The following is a 19,533-nucleotide window of genomic DNA, read 5'->3' as shown; positions in this document are numbered from 1 at the left end:
ATAAATGTTATTTACCTTTGAAGAGGAGTGGTCGCGCATACATCGTTGGTGGTAGTGGTGGAGGAGGAGGAGGTGTTATTGAAAAAAGTACAAATCATCGTCGTCGTTAGACTCTTCTAAAAGAGGTAGTTACTACTGAGCTGGAAGAATTGGTGACGAAGGTGCAGATGAAGGTGTAGGCATTGGTGGCGAGTCACTTGGTGATGATGGTGCAGGAGTAGCAGATCTACGTTTGAAGAAGGTGTCAATGGAAGTTTGTATAGTCTTCATTTTCTTCTCCTCGTAGATGATATAGTAGCACTGTAGTGCGCCATTGTCGAACAAATTCAAATGACAAAATATCGCAATTTTCGACAAAATACATGAAAATATAGGCCAGTCAGCTTGCGTTCGTATCTCCGAATGTTCGCAAGTCGGATGTTGCCCTAAAACTCCCCAGCAAACCTCTTCGCAACAAAATCGCCGGATAGTGAAGAAGACTTCACGGAGGGAATCCACTGTCTGGAACTGATGTCACACGTTTGAAACTGCTTGCAGACCTAGAAACATCTGGCTACAGAAGTTTCACCGTTATGGAAACTCAACGTTAGCTTCCAGCTAACGCACCGACGTCACCGCTAACCTGGGACTCATTGAGGTTTCATCGTCACGGAAACTCGGTGTTGGCTTCCAGCTAATGCGCCGACGACATTGCTAACTTGGGACTCATTGAAGTTTCACCGCTACGGAACTCAATGTTAGCTTCCAGCTAACGCGGCGACTGCATCGCTAACCTGGGACTCACTGAAGTTTTACTGTTACGGAAACTCACCGATTATTTTTCATTTATTTTTTTGATTGTTTGAGAAAGAGAGAACGCCGGGTGGAAGAAGCAACATGCGGGATAAAGACATTGCAACTACAGACGACTTGGAGGAGATTAAAAGATCACTAAACTTTATGTCGCGTGAGCGTTCAAGACTAGCATCACAGCAGGAACGACTAATTGGACTAATGGAGGAAGTAAGATCATTGAAAGACATGCTAACGGAGAAAGATAAAAGGATTATTGTGTTGGAGCAAAGGGTGGCCGAATTGGAACAATATACAAAGAGAGACAATTTGGTATTAACATGCCTAGAAACTCGACACCGATCCTACGCACGAGCAACTGTAAACGGGGTGACATCAGAAGATGCACCACAGGAGGAACTGCTGACACTGGAACAACAAGTAGTGGGATTTCTGCACAGTAAGAACATAAACATCCAAAGTGAAGATATTTCTGTTTGTCACGTATTACCAAAAAAGACAGAGAAAAAAAAACCAGCTATCATCTTAAGTTTCATTTGCAAAAAGAGGATTGATTTGTTAACGCAAGCAAAGAAATTGAAAGGTACTAATGTATACTTAAATGAACATTTAACCAAAAAAAAAATGGAGATATTGCATGAGAAGCAAGGATGCTGAGAAAACACAAAAACATCATGGCAACATGGACTCGAAATGGTAAAGTATGGATAAGAGAACAAGAAGAGTCACAGGCTAAGATGATAGGAGATCTTAAAGAATTAGAAAAATTTAGAAGAAGAAAACAGAGCAATGGAGTTGATTGAGAGTATTAGATGTAGACTGGGCTGTAGAGTGGATATAAGAAATAGACATATACTGGAAAATGGATGCATACATAAATTTAGATTTTGATTGAGAGAGTAAAATATATGATATAGACGAGGGTACGAACAAAAAAGAACTAATTCCAAATAATGAATGCGAGTATTATACTGAGGAAAAATGTAATGATAAAGTAATGATGAATGGAACACTGTCTATCCTTCATTTCAACAGTAGAAGTATAAAATGTAATTTATCAAAGATGAAAGATTATTTAAAGAAAATTAGAGGGCATTTTAGTAGAATTGCAGTGTCAGAAACATGGATGAAGGATGGAGAAATTGATGATGTTCAGATAGATGGTTATGAACTGTATTATGTAAATAGAAGGACAAAAAAAGGTGGAGGTGTATCTTTGTATGTCAACTGTAGTTTGAAATGTAAGCTTGTTAATAATATGACAACTGTTATTGACGATGTTATGGAAATGATCACAGGGGAAATCATTAGTGAAAAGGCTAGAAATGTTCTAGTGAGTTGTGTTTATAGACCACCAGGTTCATGTGTTCACACATTCATACAGTGTAGATACAATCACGGACCTGTTTGACAGGAGTCACAACAAGGTTGTGTTTTTATGTGGAGATGTAAACATTGATCTGGAAAATTCAAGTTCATTGAACACGTGTGATTTTATAAATACAATGAATAGTTTGAATTTGCTTCCAATGATATCTAAACCCACAAGAATAACATCAAAAAGTGCAACTATTATTAATAATATTTTCACAAATGTAGGTGATGGAAGAGTTGTGAATGGGATCATGATAACTGATGTAAGTGATCATTTACCTGTTTTTACAGTTTATAAAAATGATCAATACAATACTAAGGACATTACCACGGAAAAATATGTAAGAAACAGATCTAAGGAAGCTATGGAAGCACTGAAACAAAGCTTAAAAAAACAGGAATGGGATGGAGTGTATGTACATGATAGCTTATGATTCTTTTATGACGATATTGATTGATTTGTATGAAAAACCTTGCGGACTTAAGAGGATTGTAAAGAAAACTGCTATTGATAAGCCATGGATGACTAAAGGACTACAAAATGCCTGCAAGAAAAAAAATTACTTATATAGATGTTTTTTAAAATCAAGGTCGAAAGAAGCAGAAGAAGGTATAAGAAATACAAAAATCAGTTAGTATTGATAATTAGAAGGCACAAAAAGGAATACTATGGTAATTTACTATATGAAAATAGAAATAGTACAAAGGCTACTTGGGGAATAATAAATAGTGTCATAAAAAATGATAAATGAGAATCGGCTCTTCCAAATTATTTTGTGAAAAATAATGATGACATTTTTGAAAAAAATAAAATAGTAAATGAGTTCAATGACTTTTTTGTCAATGTAGGCCCTTGTCTTGCAGCAAACATACCTACAATAAAAAGCAATGTAAATAAAAACACAATAATGGATCATGTGGACAGTATTTTTCTTTTTCAGGTAGAAAAAGAAGAAATACTGAATATTGTAAAAAGTTGTGCAAGTAAAGGATCCACTGACTTTATGGATATGGATATGATATTGGTAAAGAATATCATTGAATTGGTCATTGAACCATTTACATATTTACATATTTGTAATCTATCCTTTTTGTCAGGAGTTTTTCCTGACAAAATGAAAATGACCAAGGTGATTCCAATGTATAAAAATGGAGATAAACATGGTTTCTCCAACTATAGACCAGTATCCTTGCTTCCACAATTTTCCAAAATATTAGAGAAATTGTTTGTAACCAGGTTAGACAAATTTATAGATAGAAGCAATATTTAAAGTAACAGTCAGTATGGATTTAGAACTAACCACTCCACATCTATGGCTCTTATGGAATTAACGGAAGAAATATCGACCGCAATAGAAAAGAAACAGTTTTTTGTGAGTGTTTTTGTTGACCTTAAAATGGCTTTTGATACCATTGATCATACCGTACTTCTTAAAAAAACTGAGCAAATATGGTATCAGAGGAGTTGCACTTGAATGGGTTTCAAGTTATTTAGAAAATAGAAAACAGTTTGTGCAGATAGATGAGGTAGAATCTAAATTGCATCATATTCGGTGTGGAGTACCTCAGGGATCGGTCCTCGGACCAAAATTGTTTGTTTTGTATGTGAATGATTTTGTTTGTGCATCTAAACTGCTCAAATGTATTTTGTTTGCGGATGATACTACTTTATTTTACTCTATTTTTGTGGGGAAGACCTTGGGAAGGTGTTGGATGTGGTTAAACAAGAATTTAAAAAAATAAAAGTGTGGTTTGATGTAAACAAATTATTGGTAAATGTGGAAAAAACAAACTTGATGATATTCAGTAACACAGGGAGACTCTGGTGCTTCAGTTAACATAGATGGTATTGACATTAATAGAGTAAAGGAAACCAAGTTTTTGGGTGTAATTCTGGATGAGAAGTTGTGTTGGAAATCACATATACAGTACACAAAGGTAAAAATATCCAAAATAATAGCATTGTTACATCAAGTAAAGGATTCACTGGATAACAAAGCAATGTATATGTTGTACAATACCATGATTGTTCCATATCTGACCTATTGCATTGAAGTATGGGGAAATGCTTGCAAAACATAAACTCAGTCAATATTTATTTTGCAAAAAAAGAGCAATAAGAATAATCAGTAGAAAACAATACAGAGACCCAACAAATCCACTATTTCTTAAGTTAAAACTATTGACATTTTATGAATTAGTAGAATATAATATATTGCTAATTATGCTGAAAGCTTATAAAAAAAAAGTTTGCCAGTTAATATTCAGAAAAGATTTGAAAGAAAAGAAAGTAAGTATTTTATTAAAAGGTACGATGATTTTCAAAAAACTAAATTCAGGACTAAAATGATGGAACGTTGTGTTTCTGTAAAAGGAGTCAGTTTATGGAACAATCTGAATAAAGAAACTAAAGAATCCAAGTCTGATACCATATTTAAAAAAATGGTTAAAACGAGTATGTTGAGGAAATATGAACTATCTCAGTTATGATTGGCTGTCATACTACGGTTATTTTTGTTGTGGGAAATGGCATTGGTTGAGTTGTAATTGAAATGTGGTATATTTTTTTGTTTTTATTGTTTTTAAATATGACTTTGTTTGTGGCTGAAAAAGGGGCAGAGATAAGAAGACTTGTCTTCTTTCTGCTCCCTGTCATTCTGGTTTGAAGAGTGTTTGGTTTTATGTTATAGTATTTTAATATTGTTTGTTTGTTTTCTTCTTTCTTGAATGGAAGAAATGTTTCAATCAAATTCGTAAGTAGAGAACCTAGTGTACATGTGCAATTGGCAGTTCCTATGTGTTCAACTCATCTTCAGCACATGCTTCCTCTACTAGCTCTTCCTGTAACAGTTCATTTTCTTTTCCTAATACTACTGCTGAAGTTCAGTGTACACTTCATGAATTTAAGGATGATTGTGGACATGGACCAGATGATTGTGGACCTGGACCAGATGATCGAGATTAAATTTATTGAACTCGCTGAAAATATATTAATGTACCCACTTTGTGATCTATTCAATCTTTCACTTGGAAACACGCTACTGTCACTTCACTCCATAAGGGAGGAGACCCACATGATATCAACAATTACCATCCAATTTCCATTATTAACTCTACAGCAAAAATCTTTGAAAAATGTATTTTCAATCAACTATCACAATATACAGTAGCATTGGCGGCAGCGAGCTAGCTAGCGTTATCCGCCCCGCCTCTGGTCTTCGGACTCCAAATGTGACTTTTTACCACAGTGACATTTTGTTTTTAAAACAAACGTACTAACTTTTTCAAGTGTCATCGAAAAACTTTTCTCTCTTGTTGTCATTAAACTGTCTTGTCCTCAAAGCACTATTTGTGTGTGGTGGTTAAATGAACATAAACACACAGCGTGTACGGCCTTGTGATGGTGACACTATCACAGGGGTCTCCTATCTCACCAGCTGATTTTGAGTAGCTCACTAAAGGGTCAAAGAATATTTGCTCCAACTCCGAGAATTTTTTTATTCCAACTGTTCAATGCAGACTTTATGCCTTTATATAATGACAAATGAGCACAAAATAGCATAAACACGATGGCAACACTGTTTGAATGGAGATGTGCTTGGTAAATAAAGTAGAGTACAATTTAAATGTTGCCAGTTATAAATAAAACACAAATAGTTGACAGCTCTAATAGTGATGAAAGTTGGAGACCCCTGCAACCTGGACACTCAATTTATTCTGTTTTAAGTTGAGCAGGACAGATTTCTATTTGATAAATATATTTATTTGTATTTTTTTATACTGTTCATTTTGTTACGTTAAGCTAAAAACAATTATTCAACTGTTTATTTCCCATGTATTTGTATTACTCCAAAATGAAACGGTCAAGTTTGTTTATCCTGGAAGAGATGAGTTGGACACTCGTTCCCGTATTTTCAATCTTTAGTGAAGTAATTGTCTGGAAGATGTCACAAAGCTCAGCGCTGGACTTCAGCCCATCCCATGGGACAAGGAAGAAGTCTCGAACTAGGAAGTGCCTTTTCTGCTATACTGTTCTCAAGTCCCGCCCACACAGGGGCGGTACCCTTTCCCTACATGGATCAGTGGTGTGTGGCTATGTGTCTACATCTAACTGGTTCTAGCTTGTGTCAATCAAGGGTATGTGTGTGGGCTTTCTACGTGTGCACGCTGTAGCAGGCTTAATAAGGTTGCCAAGCAACCTGTCTGTGCAAAATTCTAGCAACGGTGCAGCCATTGTGTAATTCTACAGTAATTCTATTGTTTAATTCTAGTCAACTCTAACAAAAACGTGCATTTAATTAAATACATGTTTGTGTCAAAATAGTAAAAAAATTGTTTCACAGAAATAAAGACAGACAATCAGCCCAAACGTTTTTGTTTTTTTTAAGAATTACCAATTTGCCATACACATACATAGTGCAATAACTATAGAGGTTGCAATTAAAGCCCCCCTACGTGTAGCAATGGTGCGGTTATTTGTCCGCTTCGAACTGGTTCCAGCTTGTGTCAGTCTAGTGTGTGTGTGTGTGTGTGTGTGTGTGCATGGGTGTCTTCTAAGTGAAGCAAGCTGCAACTGGCAGATAAGGTTGCCAAGCAACCTGTCTGTACAAAGTTCAAGCAACAGTGCTTTTATTGTTTAATTTTACAGTGCTTCTATTGTTTAATTCTAATCATCTCTAACAACTTCTAATTGTTTCCACATGTTAATCATCATCCATTAATGCAAGCATGTCATTCTTTAACTGCATCACTTTGCTTAGTTTTCTTCTTCCTAAGCGTATTTCTCTCTGCAGTTGTGCCTTCCACAGCTTTTAGTGTTAGTTGAGCAACTCGTTTTTCCAGTCACTTCTTCCACAGTTTCACTTTCATCCATACCTAAGAGCTTATGAAATGCTTTGTAATTTCAATGTGCTAGTTTCATTTCTTGATGACTCTTCCCAAAAGCACTTTAAGCAGCAAACAAACTTAATTTCTTCCAAATAGTTGAAGTTCACGTTACTCGCCTGCTGTCCTTTTATTCCACAGCTCCACAATGCTGGCCCATGTGCAGTTTCGATCCACAGCAAGAGTCCAATTGTGCAAAAAAAAAAGAGAAAAAGGTTCTGCTTTAATTGCTGATTCCACCGGTTTACCGGGATGCAAAAGACACAAGATGAGCAAATTAAATGTCAACTCAGAAGACATGCAGTGCCCGGTAAGAAAACCATTTGCCAACCTTGTAGCCGACCAAAAAGGAAGTGAAACTATCCCCACAATGCAGGCTCTACTGCTCTTAAAGGCACAGTACACAATTTCTATACTAACACATTAAAATTCCGTCTCTCTTACTTTACCAAACGTCTTGCCAAATTAATTTACAATATTATAGCCAAAAAATGTTCCTGAAAATAACGAATTAATACATGCTGTGACATTTGCATATGATGCAATAGTTTCAAACCATGACATTTTGGCCTTGGCAATAACTACTCATTCAATGATGATTCAACAGTTGTAGCTAATCCCAAATTACAGCTATGCTTTATATAGGATTCACAATAGCTAGAATTTACTAGTACTTTAGACTTAAACAGTGGGTGCATTGTTACTTGAATTTTGCACAGGTTTCTTGGCAACCTTGTCAAGCCAGCTACACCTTGCACACATAGAAAGCACACACACATACCCTTGACTGACAAGCCGGAGCCAGTTATATGCAGACACATAGCTACACACTACTGATCCATATAGGGAAAGGGTACCACCCCTGCGTGGGCGGGACTCAAAAAACAGCCAGCAACAGAATAGGCACAAGTTCGAAGCTTCTTTCTTCTCTGTCATGGGATGGGCTGACTCATGTCACAAGACCATAAACATTTTCTTACTAAAAAAAAAAAGCCAAATTAAAATAAATGCAATCACTGGCTCAAAAAAGGTCACAACATAAATAATAATTTAAAAAACTCGTAATGTAATTTCATAACGTGGTAAATCCAGATGCAACTGTAATACCTTTATTAATGTAAGCTATTTTTTATGACACCCTTTTTATTTGATGTTATCACTACGATTAGACAGGATGTGCACTTCTCTTGTTTGACGGCCGTGTGTGTTGAAAGACTGTGGCTAAGTGAGATAGCTAGCTGACTGACTCTTGCAGCCGTGGCTGTCGTCCTTATTTCAAACTTGCACAAAGTCAGCGGCTATTCTAAAACGCTCTGTTACATTAACCAGTTTAGGGCCCTATGAAATCGGTTTCCTTCTTTTCCCAAATTCTGTTTTGTTCATTTTAATTTTTTTCTAAATTAAAAATTAAAGTTTTTTTACCTTTTGCACTTATTTTACCACCATAGAGTGTGTGCTATTTGGGTTAGTGAATAAAATGTCCATGAATTAAATGCAAAAATACTTACATTTATTGATGCAATACATCACAGGTGTCAAACTCAAGGCCCGCGGGCCAAATGTGGCCCGCCACGTCATTTTATGTGGCCCGCGAGAGCAATTAAATAGGTCAAAAGCGTGCTTTGATCAAAAACTTCATTTCCCACAATGCCTATTGACTACAATACGAAGTGACGGCTCACCGCCACTAAACAGTGTTTCCACATCAATGCCAACGAGTTGAATTGACAAATAAATAATGATCCCAAAATGTCCAGGGAGAAAAAAGTTGATGTGGATGGAAGACCGTTGGGTTCTCCATTCCTACCTCCCCTTTACTATGCCTGCTGGGCGATCTCTCCACAATTGATATAGAAACAAACCAAACACAGCTTCTCATCACTGCATTAAGCATCGCCAAGAAAACCATTCTCATCAATTGGAAATCAAGGAAGAAAGTGAACATAGCTCTTTACAAAAATCTTTTGTTAGATCATATAGCTATGGAGAGAATGTCTGCTGAATCTAAGGAACAAATGTCAGAATTTCAGTCTATATGGGCACCAATAATTAACTCCCTGACCTGACTCTCGGGGGGCTGAGGGCGTCTGGCTCTGCCCCTGGGGGTCTCGCTCATCTGGCTTGGGTGTGGTCCTGGTCGCTGGGTGGCCTTGGTACTTCGGCGTGTGGGCGGGCGGCGTGGTGTTGTTCTGCGTGGCGCTGGCCGGGATCGGCGGGGTGATGTTTGCTCCGGGGTGGGGCAGTCGGGGGTGGCTTTGGTCGGTGGATTGGGGGTGGGGCTGGCGGGGGGCTAGCGGGCAGTCCCTGCTACCTGCTGGTGTCTGGCTGGTCTCTGCTTCCTGGCTGGCGGTTGTCTCCCTCCCTCCAGGGTCTGTCCCTTGGCGTGTTGGTGGATGGGCGGGGGGTGGGGTGGTGGCCAGTCTGCGGCGGGGCGGGCGGGGGCTGATCTTTGTGCTGCCTGCCCCTGTGGGCCTGGTGGCCTTCTTGCGGCGGGGGCTTGGCCTGGCTATTTGGGGCGGGGCTCTCTGGGAGGTGGAGGGCGGCCCCTTTCCTTTCATGCATTCTCAGTGACAATTACACGCCCACACATTCTTGCACCTTTATATATATGAAGTCTTCCCCACATACAGAGATACCTGTACATATGCACACTCACAGTACATACGTACTTCCCCACATTACTCACTGAGTTAACCAGGGTGTTATTATGTTGTTGGTTTTATTACAGCGACGGTGATTTCAGCAGTATGATTATAGTTTTTTTTACAATGATGTGCATTACCGTTACTGTCATTGTGATCACTATCATAGTTCATTTCATTACTACTATTATGTGTGACTGTTTCAATGCAGTATTGTCATTGTGATCACTATCATAGTTCATCATTTCATTACTACTATTATGTGTGACTGTTTCAATGCAGTATTGTCATTGTGATCACTATCATAGTTCATCATTTCATGACTACTATTATGTGTGACTGTTTCAATGCAGTATTATCATTGTGATCACTATCATAGTTCATCATTTCATTACTACTATTATGTGTGACTGGTTTAATGCAGTATTGTCATTGTGATCACTATCATTGTTCATCATTTCATTACTACTATTATGTGTGACTGTTTTAATGCAGTATTGTCATTGTGATCGCTATCATAGTTCATCATTTCATGACTACTATTATGTGTGACTGTTTCAATGCAGTATTGTCATTGTGGTTGTTGATATTATTTTGTCCTTTCCATCAGGGTCTTTATAGTCATCACAGACATTTATTTGCTGATGTAGTTCTGTATGTTTCTGTTGTTCTGTTCTTGTTGTCACAATTGTTGTTGCTGCTGTTGTCCTTGTCTCTTTTTTTTTGCCCCCCTCTTATCGTGTGTATATCACACTTCTCCCTGGCAGAGTAAATCTGTTGAGCAGTTGAGGGCATTTAGATGTACAATTCTATCTGCTTTAAAAGTCTAAGAGCTAAGTCCACCAAAGCTAGCCTTCAAGAAAAGCAACAAATTGCCCAAGAATTAAAAGGCAAACTGCGGTTGCAGCAGAGTGTGGTCACGAAATCCACAGCCAAAAACAATGCGGCAGTGGAAGCTAGCTTTATTGTGGCTGAAGAAATTGCCAATGCTTCCAAGTGTTTTTCAGAGGGAGCGTTTTTTGAAGCAGTGCATGCTGAAGGTCTGTGAGCAGGTGTGTCCCGACCAATTACAGACTTTAAAAAATATCAGTTTTTAGCTTAGTTACTAGCCTAAAAACTTGACCAATATAGTTGTAAACTGAGTCAACTTTTATTTTGTAATTTTTAGTAGATTACATACATGTATTATTTATGTGTAGCTGCTGTTGCAATTGATTGGCTGGCGACCAGTCCAGGGTGTACCCCGCCTGTCGCCCGAAGTCAGCTGGGATAGGCTCCAGCATGCCCCCGTGACCCTAATGAGGAAGAAGCGGTATAGAAAATGGATGGATGGATGGATGGATGCTGTTGCAATTATTTTGTATTTGCAGGTTTTATATTTGCATGCAGACAAATGATTGTATTCAAACCATCAGTTGGATGCAAGACTGTGCAGCCTTTTTTTGTGTAAAATGCTACATCTGTCATACATGCTGTTAGCAGCTCACAATTGTTGATTCTACAGTAATTAAGCCCATTTTAACTTTGACAAAAACGTTTGGAACAAAGTTAATGTCATCACTTGTGTTTTAGGTTATTTTTCTTAATTCACTTGGATAGTTTGATCCTTGATTGATGGAGTAGTGTGGGTTTCATAAGCTGACAAATTCAAATGATTTATGTTAGAACAGAGGAACAAGTAAAGATATAAACTGTAATGTTTGTCATTTGAATAAGTAATAAATGTAGACTTATTTAACATTAAGGAGTTGTTATGTTTATTTTACATTATATTCCATTACATTTAGCTTTATTTATAAGTTACATCTGGCCCTTTGAGGACAGCCATTATGTCGATGTGGCCCTATGTGAAAATGAGTTTGACACCCCTGCAATACATCATTAGCCAATTTTGTACAGTAATTGAGAAACGGATGTAGCCTCGCCAAATTTTCTAATTGGATGTGTCATGAAGGGGCAGGATGCCGGAGTTTGGTTCCCAGGATGCAGAGAGAACACACTAGTAGTGAACAAAATAAGTTTAATACAAAAAAATCACTGCACAGGAGGGTAGGGCACAATACTATAAAAATACAGAGTACCACTATTGTAAATTCCCTCGTAATTTAATTTGCGTTAGTGACGAAGGTGAGTTAAAGTGGTAGATTATTTTTATTGTGCCTAGTTCACATGTAGTTGCATTATTTAGTTGACTTGCATTGCTAACGGAGGTGTATGAATGTTTTGTCACTGGCTTCTTCTTCCTTTTGTATTGTTCATTTGTATCTGCATTGAGACGTAGTGGTCGCCTTGCAGGTACACCATCCCCCCTGTTGTGCATGTCTGTTCTGTTGTCTTATCAAAGCAGGAAGTGCTCGGGGCTTTCGAATCCAGGCGCCACATTGACGCTGCATACACGGAGGTAAATCAGCATGAAAGGAGGCGATGGCAGGAGCTGATTGGTGTACGTCACGGTCGATGTCACCAACCCCCTCCAAGAGCTGATTGGTCGCCGACTTCCTGCAAGAGCTGATTGGTCGACGTCAACAGCCCCCTGCACGAGCTGATTGGTCCACGATCGCCAGACTTCCTGCATTCCACACAATCTCAAAATGTATAAAATGCCGGGCAGGGAAAGAAAGGATGCTTATTGCAGCTGCGCTGTTGTAAGACCCGCTTAGTAGTAGGCATACGGGAACTGTTATAGGCCCGGACGTCTGTACTAGATCTTTTTGTCAGGAATAAATCTCACCGGTTCATATTCTTTGGTTTGGTTATTTAGACTCCCATATCCTCCAATAGAAACTCACGCTTCAATATGCAAATTAGGCGGCGAATATCGCCCATTGTTGTGTGTGTGCGCCTGTGTATTGTGCAGACGTTTTGCTAGCTAACCTGTTGGCGCCCATTTTGTGGTGAAGCAAAGTGTGTGTGTGTGTGTGTGTGTGTGTGTGTGTGTAAATTCGCATGTGCTACTCTAAGCTAGCGACTTAACATTTCTATGTCAATGTTTATTCATTACAGAAACCAGACTCCTTGAGACATCAGACTCATTACAGTTTAACCTGTTGAATAGAAATTGGACTGTAGATAAATAAAGTCCATCTAGTTCTGTTGTTGTGTCCGGACTCACTCTCTGACCGGAGTTCTGGTATGGATGAGGTGCTCCAGCGAACCCACCTAACACTCATACAGTTCGCTCTCCCCCACACCCACAACAAAAAGACACTGGGCAAACCGACAAAATAGGAAGCTTAAAATAAGCACAGGAACGCTGTAGAGAACCAAGCAGCGTACAAAACGTAAAGCGCTGCTGAAAACCAAGCAGGAACTAACCTTAGCAAAAGGTATTAACTAGCCACTGCCGGAAAAACGCAGGACTGACAAGGCTACAGGTTTGACCAGAAATAAGCATCGGATACAACAGCCGTGTGGCGGAATGACGGCGTGCAGGTGAAGAGCATAGTGACGGCAGTGTGTCAGCGTGCAGCATTATGAAGCCCAGGGGATAATTGGCGGCAGCAGAGCGGCAACACACAGCATGACAGGATGTCAGCCTCTGCACATCAAACTACAAAATCTTCAACAAACTTTAATGCCCGTCCTTGAGATTACGGAACATACAGCCACCAATGTAATTCCAAACGCCGTGTTAATGTAAGATATTTTTATGACACTCTTATTTTTTTTCCCACAATTAGACAGGATGCGGCAAACAGTGCTCTTATTTTGAAAGCTGAAAGTGTGTTGTGTGTGTTGAGAATGTGTCTTGATGGTTAAGGCAAGCTAGGTGCAAGAATAAACGTGCCTCTTGACTTTTTAACTCAGAACCTGCACGTCTTTAGCGGGCATGGAAAACACTTGCTAAAAGCGGTAAAATACAACACGGTGCTAACACGCATCCAGCCTGAGTCGCCCACACACACACACACTAACATGCTCTGCTAAACTACGCTAATCCCGCTAGCTTCCATTCACAGTAAGAGAGGACTCTCCAAGTTTTTTCGCCACCGTTTTGAGATGTTTAGTTTGGGAGGGAGCGAGTTAGTGTTCGTGATGAGATCCCACCGTGATTGAGCGGTCCGCCGAGTAAATACTTCCCCACACGAATGTTCATTCTCTTCACGATGACATTTAATTCACATTATTTCACTTTCTGCGAGATTCCACCTTTAACAATAAATTCCGTTTCTACTGGCTAATTCCATGATTCCGTCTGAGATTCCGTTAACGTGGCTACCATAAGGCCCTAATGATGTCATGCCAGAGTGGGTCCGGAACCACAACTCTCTCACCTCTGAACACCAATCCATCTCCAGTTCATCTTGAAATAAGACAAAATTAGATATTTCCACAGGCACCTCTTTTTTGTTTTCTGGCCATCCTTTCTTTGTGGTGGTGATTAGCATTTGTAGTTTTCTGTTTGCTTGTGTCACCATGCAAATTATCCTCATTCTTTCCATTGAAATTGGTAATCAGTCCACCATGTTCACTACTTAGGTCTTCATTTCAGGTTGACTTGCATGTGTCTCCTGTAAGTAGGCTCTGCTTTGCTCAACGTGTCAGCCAGCAGCATATCCCTTCCTGGCACATGTGTGACATTTATGTCACATTTCTGCAAGTTTAGGTGCATTCATTAGCGGTTTTCTCATTATTACATCCAGCGGTTCGTGCTCTGACTGTGCATTGACACGTCTGCCGTATGTATATTGATAGAAGGTCTCCATTCCAAACACTATGGCCAGGCATTCTTTCTCAGTTTTTCCAGTCATAGTCATTGCCTTGCTTTTGAAGGCATTTTCCTGCACATCCATCCATTCCCATAGATTCTCCTTGTGTGACAGTTGTCTGAGGATCTCAAGAGTCGTCTGAAAGGTGCTCATAAAACTTGAATAAGTAATTGACCATCCCCACCAATCTCTTTACTCCCTTCCAATCTGTGGGTGGTAGCATTTCTGTGATGTCAGTAGCTGCCACTTCCTGTTTTCGGAGTTGGAATTTTGCAATGTTTAGCTTGATGTTCCTTTTCCTGAACCTCTGCAGAGGTTGTGTCTCCTTCTCCAGTGATCAGTATATCATCCGCTATGATGTGTATACCTGGCAAGCCTTCAAGTGCTTGTGTCAGTTTCATATGGGAAACGTCTGGAGCCGGACTGATACCCGTCGGCATCCTTAGCCAGCGGAATCTCCCGAATGGTGTGGAAAAGTAGTGAGGTAGCTTGACTCATCAGTCAGTTTCACATGCCAAAATCCATGTTTGACATCACAGAAAGGAAACACTTTAGCTGTGGTTAGATGTGTGATGTCATCTGTAGTTGGAAGTGGGAAGTGACTTTGTTTCAGTGCTCTGTTAAGTGGTCTGAGCTTTATGCAGATTCTTGGCCTGCCGCTTGTCTTATGGACAGATACCATACTGCTAATTTAATTTGTGCTGTGTTCAACAGGTGTAATGATCCCTCTATCCACCAGGCTTTAGCAACAGTGGAGTGCTGCACCACCTAAAACTCCATTCTGTACAGTTTCTCGTGTTTATCACTTTAACTTTGTATTTCCCCAGTGGAAGCAATTTGGTTTTATTGTACATGACAAGTACTTTATCTGTGTGCTCCATCTTCAGTTGTAGTAGAATGACTTCACATGTTGCCACACAATCTATTTGGAACTTCACAAGGGGATTGTCAACCATCATGCCAGCGTATAGGTGCTTCCTGTTTTGTGTTTCTTCTATCTGATTACTGTGGTGATAGTCATTATGTCTTGACATGACACATTCATCTCGCATGTTTGCTTCCCACCCTCTCTCTACCAAACAGGCTGGATGTCATGAGAGTTCACTCTGTGCATCTGTCTCAACACCTGGTCACATTGGTTCTATAGCGGAATGAACAGAGTGAGTGCACCCGAGTGACGAGAGATGCGCTCTGCGCTAGCGAGTGCACTACTTGCTTGCTGTGTGTGTCGTGTTCGACACGATCAAATACTGGACGACTACAAAGACAGTTCAATAAATAGGCCTAATACAAAAACGATGGAACTTACATTTTAGTGATTCCCAAAGTATGACACCTAATTGTGCACAAAACGCATTTAGCTGCATCCAAAACATGTACTTTCACCAAACTCTGACAAAACATTTTACCCCATTAAATGTAAACCGCGTATTCCACACACGTTGCTAAAAGCGAATCAAGGCTGACGTCTGCATTGACAATGTGAACTTCAGAGTATTTGTGGGTTATTTCTCTATTTTTCCACAATATTCAGACAATAGTGAAAGTGCCACTGATTCAAAAATCAGAACTATGGTAATGGTTTTGGTAATGGCTTAATTTATTTGAACATGCATACAAGTTACAGTGGAATACATTACATATAACAATAGTAGTCAAAATTCTTGTCATCGTAACTACTTCAACTGGCAATAATAAGAAATAATATGTATGAAATAGACAGAACTTAGTTGGATACTGGGTGAGTACTGTCAATGAACTCACAAAGGAATGAACAATAACCATTCCAATTGGTACAGTAGCGACCCCTTACCACTGGTCAGTGCCAGAGACCGTGGTCCCTGGACAGACCACTGAATCGGCCACAATCCCTGCTGGGCGTCGCAATACGTCGTTTTGCGACAGCTCGCAAAAATCGTCTTTTTTAACCCATCAATAATATTTTACCCCATGGTGCCTAGGGGGCTCCGTAGTTTGGTGCCCTCAGCTAGCTTGGCTAACGCTAGCGGCCTACTAAATGCTAGGTGTGAAAGAGCAAAACACATGCTTTGATTCAAACTTACCAGTGTGAAAATGCCGTGAACACACCAGCATGTGTCGGGTGATGGCGTTGAAAGTGATGTCTGGTCGTCTCACGGCTGCTATCCAGGCCATTCGGCGTCTCTTTGTTAGCTCACAGATCACAGCTCCTTGGCTTTGCTTCCACGTCGGAAATGAGAAAAATCTCCCCCCATCCTTTTTATTCCCGAAGCGATCGCGTGAACGATTGTGGCAGTTGATAACACAACACGTTTGCACCATGTTTTCCACTTGTTACAACAAAACAACAAAAACACAAGATCGGTGTCGAGGATGCAGCCGGCATCAACAAACCTTTCAGTTGCACTTGCAACTGTTGCAATGCACTTCGGTAACGTCACCTCCGCAGCGTCACGCTCAAACGCGTTCAGATTTTTTTCTACTTCTCTTCCTCAAATCTTTCAATTACCTTCAGTCCTAATCAAAAATACAAAATAATTATTTAACTATTTTAATTATTTGATTAAATTATTTGATTAAATGTTATCACTTTTTATTCAGAAAAACACAAATAAAAGGAGTTATTTTCCACATAATAAATGTTAAGAGGTTGGGGATTTTTTTTTTTAAGATGAGGCTTCAATATCATCACATTAATAGTAAAATCGATTTTGATGCCTTGTTATTTTTTTCCAAGAGGACGTTTTGTTATCTTACTACCCTTAAAGAAGGAAAATAAAGTTCCATTATAACCACTATTTTAAAGGGTACAGTCATTGCATAATATAATCATGAACTCAAGTCTCAGGATAAGCGGCATCGAAAACGAATGGATGGACAAATAAGTCCCCATTGTCCCTTGAGTGTACTATCTGTTACAAAGGAATGTGTTTCCACCACATAGCCCACAGCAGACCAGACCTGGGCAAACTTCGACCGGCGGATCATAACCAGCTCGTTAAGCCTTTCAATCAAGTCCGTTTCAAGAATTTTTATGTAAACCTTTAACACGGAAGCTGCAGGGGAATAGTGTATGCAATGCTAGTTAGACATTACTGCAAGTCTTAAAGTCTCAAAATTATCTGCACCGATATCTGCTTTAAAGGCTGGACAGGACAGGGGTAAAAAAAAAAAAAGTCTCAAAATTATTCCAACAGTTGAGAGTCTTCTTGACAGACAGAAGAAAAACTATTAGGTGTTGCATTCCATGTCCACAATAAAACACAGCATAAGACAAAATATAATAGGGGGGCTTAGTTTTTAATTTTGAGCTGGCAGGCATTTTAGTCATTTTCATCAGTTACAGCATCGAGCAATTGCGGCATACAGTCAAATAAAACACCTTTAACTGTGTGTTCGCATGTGTTTTACTGCTTGCAATTTCTGTGAGAAGCTTTTACCACAGTCTAAGCAACTGAAAGGTCTTTCTCCTGTCTGGGTTCTCATATGTAATTGAATGTCTGACTTTCGAGGAAGCCTTTGCCACAGTGTGAGCAACTGTAAGGTTTTTCTCCTGTATGCGTTATCATGTGTCCTTGCATTTCTGACTTTCGATTGAAGCTTTTGCCACAGTATGAGCAATTGAAAGGTTTTTCTGCTGTGTGTGTGTGTGTGTGTGTGTGTGTGTGTGTGTGTGTGTTCTCGCATGTATTTGCAAGTCTGACTTTTGAATAAAGCTTGTGCCACAGTCAGAGCAAATAAAAGGTTTTTCTCCTGTGTGTGTTCTCATGTGTAATATCATATATGACTTTTCAGCAAAACTTTGACCACAGTCTGAGCAACTAAAAGGTTTTTCTCCTGTGTGTGCTTTCGTGTGTCAAGTCAAATTACTCTTGGAAGAAAATGTTGCATCACAAACTGAGCAGTTAAAACGTTTTTTATTCGTCTTCTTTTTAGAGCATTCAGAGTGTTTGTTTTCAGTGTGAGTCACCCGACCACCTTGGTTGTCTTCATCTTCAGGAGAGTGAGACGTTGTGTCGTCACTATCTGACAGTGGAGCTAAGAGGTTGTCTGCTTGTGATCCTCCACAGTGGTCTCCATCAGCTTCTGTTGTCATGTGTTGTGCTGAGCTGCTGCTTGAAGGCTCCGCCTCTCTCTTCTCCTCACTTGGACTATGATGAAGCTGTGAAGACTCAGGTGGTTTGTCTTCATCGTCTTCGGTCTTCACAGAGACACCAATAAGTGGCAACCTGGTGAGATTAGCCTCCTCTGATCCTGGAAGACGCTCTCCCTCTTGAACGATCCAGAGTTCTTCCTCTTTAACATAGGGGGGCTTTGGCTCCTCCTCTTCCTCCTTAATAGGCTGTGGCTCCTGGAGCTCTGCCCCAGCTGCTCAGGGGGACATCCTTCTTGACGAACAATCAGTTGTGGGGTGTCTGCAGGACACAAACTGAAATTATTGTGGACTCTTATTGTGATCTGAAAAAAAAAAATTACTGTTTAGTTGATGGGCTGCTCCTAATGAGACTACGGATGGTGTCCTGGGGGATCTCCTCCCAGATCTGGACCAGGGCATCAATGAGCTCCTGGACAGTCTGAGGAGCAACCTGGCGGCGCCGGATGGACCTAAACATAATGTCCCAGAGGTGTTCTATTGGGTTTAGGTCAGGTGAACGTGGGGGCCAGTCAATGGTATCAATTCCTTCATCCTCCAGGAACTACCTGCATACACTAGCCACATGAGGTCGGGCATTGTCGTGGACCAGGAGGAACCCAGGTCCCACTGCACCAGCGTAGGTTCTGACAATGGGTCCAAGGATTTCATCCCGATACCTAATAGCAGTCAGGGTGCCGTTATCTAACCTGTAGAGGTCTGTGCGTCCTTCCAGGGATATGCCTCCCCAGACCATCACTGACCCACCACCAAACCGGTCATGCTGAATGATGTTGCAGGCAGCATAACGTTCTCCACGGCATCTCCAGACCCTTTCACGTCTGTCGCATGTGCTCAGGTTGAACTTGCTCTCATCAGGGAAGAGCACAGGGCACCAGTGGTGTAGTTGCCAATTCTGGTGGTCTATGGCAAATGCCAATGGAGCTCTACGGTGCTGGGCAGTGAGCACAGGGCCCACTACAGGACGTCGGGCCCTCAGGCCACCCTCATGGAGCCTGTT

The 19,533-nt window shown here is 40.3% G+C and overlaps 1 protein-coding gene across 5 annotated transcripts in view; it reads right to left on the bottom strand.

The window, feature by feature from the left end:
• LOC129187227 (gastrula zinc finger protein XlCGF57.1-like) overlaps positions 1 to 16,779 on the bottom strand; it is a 51,920-nt gene extending 35,141 nt beyond the window's left edge. For 3 of the 5 annotated variants that reach the window (XM_054786166.1, XM_054786164.1, XM_054786174.1), the window contains exon 1: positions 16,465 to 16,779. In XM_054786166.1, the coding sequence (XP_054642141.1) occupies positions 16,465 to 16,702 (238 nt within the window). In that variant the 5' untranslated portion in view covers positions 16,703 to 16,779. Of the gene's footprint in view, positions 1 to 15; positions 7,647 to 16,464 lie in introns of those variants that run through there. The other 2 variants (XM_054786168.1, XM_054786167.1) reach the window with 2 other exon arrangements.
• Positions 16,780 to 19,533: the final 2,754 nt, after the last annotated feature.

This window comes from Dunckerocampus dactyliophorus, chromosome 9 (genome assembly GCF_027744805.1).
Source record: "Dunckerocampus dactyliophorus isolate RoL2022-P2 chromosome 9, RoL_Ddac_1.1, whole genome shotgun sequence".
Lineage (NCBI taxonomy): Eukaryota > Metazoa > Chordata > Actinopteri > Syngnathiformes > Syngnathidae > Dunckerocampus > Dunckerocampus dactyliophorus.
Note: the sequence above shows the minus strand (reverse complement) of the source record. Positions and strands in the feature narration are given on the sequence as shown.